The 9,816-nt window shown below is 36.2% G+C and overlaps 1 protein-coding gene across 1 annotated transcript; it reads right to left on the reverse strand.

Annotated features, from left to right (window-relative positions):
• Nucleotides 1-1,072: 1,072 nt before the first annotated feature.
• mrpl16 (mitochondrial ribosomal protein L16) lies at nucleotides 1,073-9,617 on the reverse strand. The gene is made up of 5 exons (XM_056463928.1): nucleotides 9,433-9,617; nucleotides 8,262-8,333; nucleotides 7,019-7,167; nucleotides 4,920-5,213; nucleotides 1,073-1,712 (listed from the first exon to the last, which is right to left on the reverse strand). Exons 1-5 carry the CDS (start codon nucleotides 9,488-9,490, stop codon nucleotides 1,521-1,523), a joined length of 765 nt encoding a protein of 254 aa, XP_056319903.1. The 5' UTR covers nucleotides 9,491-9,617; the 3' UTR covers nucleotides 1,073-1,520.
• Between the last annotated feature and the right edge of the window lie 199 nt (nucleotides 9,618-9,816).

A 9,816-nucleotide genomic window follows, 5' to 3' on the forward strand; every position in this document is an offset into this window, starting at 1 on the left:
CGGGAACTCCAGTGCGCATGCGTGTGTGGTTACTCGATGACATACTAACATCACTGATGTACTCAGGGCCAAGGTAAGCAGTCGCTTAGGGCCCAAGGAAATATGAGGGCCCCCAAATAGAAGTATACATGATACCTATTAATTATATATAACATTGTTTTCTATCATATTTTGTATAATGAGTGTCATTTTTTTTTTATCTAAACGTAATTATTACATCTGTATTACAATTATTTTTAGCTGTGAATTCATTTTAAGAAAACAAATAGTTTCACATGTTTTACAAAATGCTTTACATGTTGTTATCATTATTTATTATTTTTCCTTAAGAAAATGTAAAAAAAATAAATAGATAAAAAAAGGAGACCGAATATTAGAAGAAAAAAACAGCATAATAATAATAATAATAATAATAATAATAATAATAATAATAATAATAATAATAAATATAAATAAAGTTCAAAAGGTGCGTTTTAGAATTTTTGGACCCCATGTCTGGAATTGCTTAGGGCTGTAAAATTACTAATTCTACCCCTGGATATACTATAATATTTAAATTAACCCTTGTAATTGCAAAACTCTTTAATGCTTCTTTCCTTTCTCTCTTCTTTTTATTTCTCTTATGATGTTATTTTTCCTTTGTTCCATATTGTACTGTACTTTTTGTCAGGGTCACTTATTGATTGATATTGCATTCTACGTTTTATGCACTGTTATATATATATATATTCCTGGATTTAGAAATAAAAAGTACTATATTATATATGTAGTATGGTCACCTGTCAATAAACATCACTTTATTTTACTGTGACTTGATGCACTAAAATAATTACAACCAAAAACAACAAAAATAATATGAGAATTTAAAATAAATATAAAAATGTGAGAAAATGTTTAAATTAAAAAATAATACACAATAAAAATGACTGAAGTTTCTCAGTGAGAGTTCAAATTACATTAATGCTGCCATTTAACTTTCATTTAATTAATGTATTCATGTGTATTTATATGTATAATTTGACACGTCTAAAAGAATAATAGTGTAGGATGCAAATATAATAATAACTCACACTGGAAAGAAACCACATTTATTTGTTATACACACTGTCAGCATGTGCATTTAACATTTATACACTCACAGATTTGACAGTAGACATGAGATCTCTGTGTATGGATTACATGTTATGTGTGTGTGTGTGTGTGTGTGTGTGTGTGTGTGTGTGTGTGTGTGTGTGTGTGTGCGCGTGCAAAAGCTGAAAGTCTTGCAAAACATGTGTGATAAAAGAGCCGATCACTCAAAACAACTGATCTTGATCTTGTGCTTATAAAAGCTCTCTAAATATTAGCACACCACATCCTGCTCGAGTGTGTGTGTTCATCATCTGAGTGATAACACATCTGTCTCACACACGCACGCACTCCTGCACACACAGACAGAGACACACTCATGAGCACACAAGGACACAAACACACATACTCTCATGAGCACACACATTCTCTCTCAGACACACACACACACACTACACCCTGCTGGGGTCGAAGAATTTGCCGGTGTATCTGCCGTGGTTGTGTACGTCCAGCGGGCTCAGCACTTTTCGGATACCCAGCATATTGGAGCGGACGATCCTCTGAAAGCTCCAGGGATTCTGGTTGTTGGAGACGCGTTCAGCATGTTCTTTATACATCAACGCCAGACTCTCTCTGCTCACCACCTGCGCGCACACACACACACACACACACACACACACACACACAGGTTTTCTTTAGTGAATTGTGAGGACACTCAATAGGTTTCCAGTGTTTTTTTCTACAGCCACTGCACTCACTGTCCATTGCTTTTTCTTTCCAAGGAATCCATTGACAGCATACCCAAGTAAAGTACCTCAAAGCTGAAATCAATTGAAATATTACAGATATTTTCTAAAGTGCTGTGTATCCCTTTCCAAAAACCTCTAATATTAGGGCATCCCCAAAATATGTGAAAATGGTTAGCGTCATGTGATCCGCAATGCCTCCGACTATTTGAGTTTCCATAAAAGGACATTTTCTGTTTTGGGGTGAGGAATAAACCAATAATATTTCTCCAGCATATCTCTCCAATATGAAGAACTGGAAGTAGCCCACTGTAATTTACATATATTTAGCCAATCCTCATTTTAGATGATAATGCCACTTTCTTTCTCCCTTCTTTCCTTAATGTACAGAGATGAATCCCCTTGTAAGTCCATCAGTGATTTATATAATTTAGTTCTAGTTTTTGACATTGGTTTAGCCATATAAGCTGAGGAGATTAATTTAACTAGAGCACTCTTAATCGTATCACCATCAGTGCCTTTTTTAATGTTTTGATAGAAGTGTTGTCAGAGCTGAACATATTTAAGGAAGTCTTTGGAGTCTAAATTACATTTTTATTTTATTGAATTAAAATCTAATAAATGTCCTTTATCCATAAGTGAAGAATAAGTTGTTGTCTCATATTTTAAAACGCATATCTTAAGTGTTTGGTTTAAAGTCTGAGTCATATGAAGCCCACTTCAAAACCTTCATAGAGTCTGTTAGATTATAAACCTTACTGATCTCAGACACATTTTTAAGGTTACTTTGATCCATTGATTATTAAGTTTTGATCATAACTTCTATTTTTATATCTACATTTGCTTTTCTTATTATTATTTTATTCCATAATTTAGATTCTTCATTTTATTATTAAGGTCACGAGTGGTTGTGTAAGCGTTTGTCTGCATATCACACAGTGTATAGCTGCGTGCCAAATCACATACTTATGCACTATTCTACGCCATTTTGTAGTATAAATAGTGTAAGTAGTAAAAACTCTAAAAATAATAAGTGCACAGATGATGCACTCATTCAGCCGGTAAAATGAAGTGTGGAATGATGGACACTTCACCATACCTGTCAACATTGGGATGTGAAAATAAGGAATATGCCCAACATAATAAGGGACTCCCCCGACCCGACCCCCTCTTTAAAAAATCCCCAAATGACTAAATATGTTCATGTGGAGCTGTTTCATTGCAACTAGACTGCTAAATGGTGAGTAATACATTTTATTATTAATATTTCCAAAATAAAAATAAATAGTATACATTAGCAGCAAATACATTAGCAAACAGTCCAGCTTATTAAAACTAAAAGCTATTATAATGAAATAGAATCAAGCTATCAAATCTCATGAGCCGTTTCTTCACTGTATAACTCACACATTCTGATTAAAGAGCAGCGAATGAACTCTTATTTATTTAGATTTTTTCTTTTCATTACATTAAATAACAGGTTTCACTTTACAAATGCACACATCTAATGTTATAGTGAAAGCATTTAATTGCTTTCCTAACATTTTATACTCATTTAGGAAGAAATTAGTTGTGTTTGAAAAAAAAACACCCAGATCAACATCTTTAGATATTATTGTTATTAATTATGTGTATGTCTGTTTAAACACGCACCCAAAACCTGGATGCAGACCTGGTGCAGTGCAATCTGTGCTGCATCCAATGCTTTTCAATGGGTTTACCTAACCCTACCCCTCACAGTGACGTCACTAGCTCCATTGAGTGCATTGTATCGGACATTGCATTGCTCAGCTTGCATCATAAAGGCTGCATCCAGATACTATTGAGACTTTCGCTCTGCTTCAAATCGTGTGTACAGAATCTGTTTGGGAAACTATTGATCACTATGGAGCGCGTCAGCTGACAGTCACGCACCGCTATATGACTGTTTTGAGGATTGCATATGAAGGGGAGATGGTACCTGTAATGAAAAGGAAAGTGAATCCCACCGTTTCTATATTTATTTCAAAGTGTCTCCATGCCTAAACAAAGCGAAAGCACAGGACAGACTCACATTTAAGAGTAAGGGGCGGCCCCTGGTGGTTGGGAGGTATGGGTTGCATATAGGAAGGCTCGGCTCTTTAAGGTTTATTTGCCAACCTTCAGAGAAAGACTGAAAATACTGGAGAAATACGGGAAATTACCTTTACGGGATGATAGCAGGATAGAACTGTAAAATACGGTAAAATCCCGGGGAAAACGGGAGTGTTGACAGGTGTGCACTTCACACATTCAACGACCACTGGTTTGCACATGTAGTGGAAGGGGCGGAGCTATCGGGCGCACATGTTGGATTATTAAATTATAGCGCCTCCCGATGGTGAATGCGGTTATACTCAAGGCAGGTATTATTTAATAGTTTGATTTATTTCACTGATTTGGCAACCGGCAAACATTATCAGGGAAAAGGATTGAATTTCCTCTTAGTAAAAAAACATTAGTGTTCGATTTGGGACGACACTACATGCATATACTATGCTGTTGAGTGTGTAAGTGCATAAGTACATAGTGCATGAGTGTATAGTGCAGTGTTTCCCAACCCTGTTTCTGAAGGCACACCAACAGTCCACATTTTCAACCTCTCCCTAATCAAACACACCTGAATCAACTCATCATAACATCAGAAGAGACTCCAACACCTGAAGTTAATGGGTCAGATAAGGGAGACATCCAAAATATGTACTGTTGGTGTGCCTCCAGGAACAGGGTTGGGAAACACTGGGATAGTGTGCCATTTGAGATGCAGCTTCTGACTCTGTATGTGTCTAATAAGATGTGAATTTGATCTATTGATTTCAGTTTACTACACTGTAAAGCTGTTGCTGCCTTAAACTGTTTGAGTTGAATTAAATGAACTTTTCTAGTCATCTCAACCAGCTTACACCAAGCAAACTGACTAACATAAGAAGTATACATGCTTTGTATAACTTAAATGCAGTTCAAACCTTATTAAAATAAGTCAATGCAATATAAAAGACTTGTCATCATGATTTGTTTGTCATTTTTATAAGCTTGCTCAGAGCAGCAGTGTGTGTGTGTGTGTGTGTGTGTGTGTGCTGCACTGACCTTAGCAGGGAAGGGCAGTTTTTTGGCCACTTGTTTGAGCACGGCCTCCACCTGTGCCAGCTCCAGGTGTCCCCCCACCTCCAGCACTAGCCGGCCGCACTTGATGGGCGTCACGTAGTGGTCGATGGCGCCCTTGCCTCCGCCCATGCGCTGACCCAGACTCTTCCTGGTGATGGGTTTGTGTGGAGGCTGGAAACGCCACACCGCAAACATGCTGCTGGGGTCAATGCTGCGGTTTATGGTCAGACGCATCATCTCTATGTGTCCCCAGTGCAGGAACCCACCACCCAGAGCCTGCACACACACACACACACACACATTAACACACACACATACATTTACACATGCATAATCGCATATACACACAGAAGTGCACAGACACATACACACACATACACACATGTACAGTTGAAGTCAAAATTATTATATTTATTATTTTTCCAATATTTCCCACAAGATGTTGAACAGATTCAGGAATTTCTCACAGTATTTCCTCTAATATTTTTTATTCTGGAGAAAGTCTTATTTGTTTTATTTTGGCTAGAATAAAAGCAGTTTTTAATTGTTTTAAAGCCATTTTAAGATCAATATTATTAGCCCCCTTAAGCAATATTAGTTTTCACACAGACATACACACACACACATTTACACATGCATGCATACATACTCGCCTACAGACAGACCTCACATAATCATGCACACACACTCACATAAATACACATGCACATTACACGTACGCACATTTACATATGCACACACACACACACACACGCACACACACACACACACACACACACACACACACACAACACATATGCATACACGCACATAAATCTAAAACCCACATATGCATACACACACACATATAAAGACACAAATGCACATATCCATAAATACACACACACACAACTTTACACATTTACGCATATACACATGCATGCACACACAAATTTACACATGCATATAAAAACACACATATGCATATACACAGACATATAAACATACATACACATACATATGTGCATATACACACACACACACATGTGCATATACACACACACACACATATGTGCATATACACACACATTTATTTATATTTATATATATATATATATATATATATATATATATATATATATATATATATATATATATATATATATATATATATATATATATATATATATATACACACACACACACACACACACACACATATACACACACATACACACGCCCACACATACCATACACACACACACACGCGCTCGCACGCACGCACACACACACGTTGTGATGTATATAAACAATTTCACCAGCTGACTTAAAAACTGCTATTTGGATACATTATAAATACAGATTGAGTGGAATGATTGTGTTTCTTCAAAAAATGAATTAAAAGCAAAGATAAAAGTGAAATAAACAGTGTTTTAGGGTTTTCAGGGCAGTCAAATAGTATTCAGGTTCAGAATTTGAATATTATTTTATATGTAAAATAAGACTGTCTTTATTGTACGAATATTTCAATAAAATTATTCTTTATTAAAGTTACAAACGGTAAAATGTCTTGTGCCTGAATACTTTGAAAGCTGTCCGGCCTTAAAAACACAGTAGATGAAAAACCTTTTCTCCACTATTGTTAAACTCTCCAATAACTACACAATACTCATGTGTCTGTTTCTCTGGGTCAACTAAAATCATTACTCAATGTTGCAGATCCTGTGATGTGACTACTGCAAATGTGCACATTATGATATTGATGCTGAAATAATATATTGTGCAGCTCTAATATATATATATATATATATATATATATATATATATATATATATATATATATATATATATATATATATATATATATACACACGTTGCATATATATACAAATTCATATTAATACACACACATATGTATACATGCGTAAACAGACACACACATAGTAGTCCTAAAGCGCTTTACACAATTTAACAGCACAGAAACAAAATCTTTCTGAATCAGTCGTCTAGTTATTAACTTCAGCATTATTACTTCTGGTGATTAGGTCTGCTGTCTAAACGTAAATAGTGTGTGTGTGTGTGTGTGTGTGTGTGTCACTGACCAGAATGCCGTACTCTCCCTGGCTGAATTTGGTGGCTGTTTTGGACGGGCCCTGAATGTCCCGCAGCCTCTTCATCTCCTTCTTGGCTTGTTTCAGACTCGGCACTTTCTCCATGAACTTGAGTTTGGGTTTCTCAGGTAAAACCACATCTGTGTGTGTGTGAGAGAGAAACACAATCAGGTATGAAGTGAACGCTGCACACGCCTCAGTGTGATAATTAAATCACAAACACCATTTCATACAATACTGAACACGCAGGGTTTGTGTTTTTGTACAATTACTATCTCTCCTAATTATAAGAATAATAGTTTTGTCTTCATTCATTCATTCATTCATTCATTCATTTTCCTTCAGCTTAGTCTCTTTATTCTTTAGGGGTCACCACAGCGGAATGAACCGCCAACTATTTCAGCATATGCTTTACACAACAGATGACCTTCCAGCCCTTCTCATTCTCACACACACACACACACACTACGGCCAATTCAGTTCATCAGTTCCCCTATAGCGCATGTGTTTGGACTGTGGGGGAAACCGGAGCACCCAGAGGAAACCCACACCAACACGGGGAGAACATGCTAACTCAGAAATGCCAACTGACCCAGCTGACACTCGAACCAGCGACCTTCTTGCTGTGAGGACACAGTGCTAACCACCAAGCCACCGTGTTGCCCATCTTCAATAATATTTAATAATAATAAAAATGTCTAAATATTTTATTAATAATTTTGCCTTCAACTATAAATTATGACAAATAAATGTAAGATAAATATCAATATTGTAACTTTATAGTATAATCTTAAATCAAATAAAATTAACATTATAGAATTTCTTAAATATCCAGGGAAATGTTACAAAATTTGTGATTATTTTTTTGCAATTTTTTATATTTATTAAACAATATTAGTAATATACAAATAAAAACATATTATCTATCTAATATCTAATATCTATCTGATATCTAATAAGAAAATGCTACATCAAAAAACTGCCAAAAGCTGAAACTTGACAACGATTTGAAATAAAAGAGTCAAATTATTTGCAAAAAAACATTGTTTATTAACATTAATCTGACACACTTAATTAAAATTAATTTTAAAACACAGGCATTTTAGGTTAAAATGTTTTTTAAAAAGGTTTTAAAAACAAAATTATCCAAATTTTAACTAAAATTATTATGAAAATAAAAAAGCTGAAAATAAAAAAATTTAAATATCAACTATGAGGGTAAATGCATATTTACGGCTGAAGTCTGGAGGGATTTCATAAGTCTTCAGCCCCGCCGACAGCAGCTTCATCTGTTTCTGCAGCACACCTGAAGACCAGACAGACAGACAGACAGACAGTTAGCAACTAGTAAACTAGTGTGTGAGTTAGCATTAATCATTTCATTCCTTTTCTTTCAGCTTACGTCTTTATGGCAGAGGTTGCCACAGCGGAATGAACCGCCAACTATTCCAGCATATGTTTTACACAGCGGATGCCATTCCTGTCGCAACCCAATAATGGGAAACACCCACACATACACTAGGGCCAATTTAGTTCATCAGTTCCCCTATAGCGGATGTGTTTGGACTGTGGGGGAAACCGGAGCACCCGGAGGAAACACATGCCAACACGGGGAGAACATGCAAACTACACATAGAAACACCAACTGACCCAGCCGAGGCTCAAACCAGTGACACCACATTTAACTTCATAACCAACCCATTAACCCAGAGTTAACAATATCAGGGCGACACGGTGGCTCAGCATTGTGGCCTCACAGCAAGAAGGTCGCTGGTTCAAGTCCCAGCTGGGTCATTTGGCATTCCTGTGTGGAGTGTGCATGTTCTCCCTGTGTTGGCGTGATAAGTTGGCGGTTCATTCCGCTGTGGCAACCCCTGATGAATAAAGGGATTAAGCTGAAATAAAATGAATGAATGAATAACAATATCAGACAAACCACTCAGAGATTCAGCTACTAGTAAACAGGTTCAATGGCGGAGTTACTCTAAACTAGTTAACCCGGATCAATAATTATGCAGACTACTAAACTAGCTCAAGCTACTACACAGTGAACTACTGTTTACTATTTGTAATCCCACTATTTGTGTCTTTCTTTCTATTTATATTCATTTTAAGCCTCTTCATTTCTTGTACTCAATGTATTTTGTGTTTTGTAACCTTCGTTTTCGCGTGAAGCACTTTGAATTAGCATCGTGTACCAAATATGCTAACTTTTATCAATAAACCTGCATTGGTACTATTACTAACCACTGCTGACTACCATGTTTAGGCACAGGGTAAGAAAATAAATCTATCGCCATACTATATGAATCCAAACATGTCGCGTGTTCCTGCTAATAATGGAAACTACTGATTTAATAAAATATCGTTATATGTAAATGAGATTATTAGTTATTTAAATGTACCTGTCTGACTGGATGACCGGAAAATTCCCAGAAAGACACTCTTCACTACTGGGAACATGACTGAATCTGGAACTCATGGGTTTTTGCAATGTAAACGTGTATAAATGTTCATTTCTGCTGCTAGTTATAATTCACGTCGGCTTCACAAGGTCGCTGCCATGTTTGATCAACATGCGGTGTGTCGGTGAAACTCCGTCGGTGGGAAATCTGCAAACATCAGTTCCGCTTGATTTTTTTTCATATATATTTATTAGTTTTCGATTTTACTTATTCGTATCAAAAACTCTTTAATAAATTAAACAATAATATCAAACGTTTAAGGGGAAATGTAAGCTTGTTTACATTTAGCGTTCAGTATTAGAAAAGTGTGCCCTACCATGTAGG

Source organism: Danio aesculapii, chromosome 1, assembly GCF_903798145.1.
Source record: "Danio aesculapii chromosome 1, fDanAes4.1, whole genome shotgun sequence".
NCBI classification, from domain to species: Eukaryota; Metazoa; Chordata; class Actinopteri; order Cypriniformes; family Danionidae; genus Danio; species Danio aesculapii.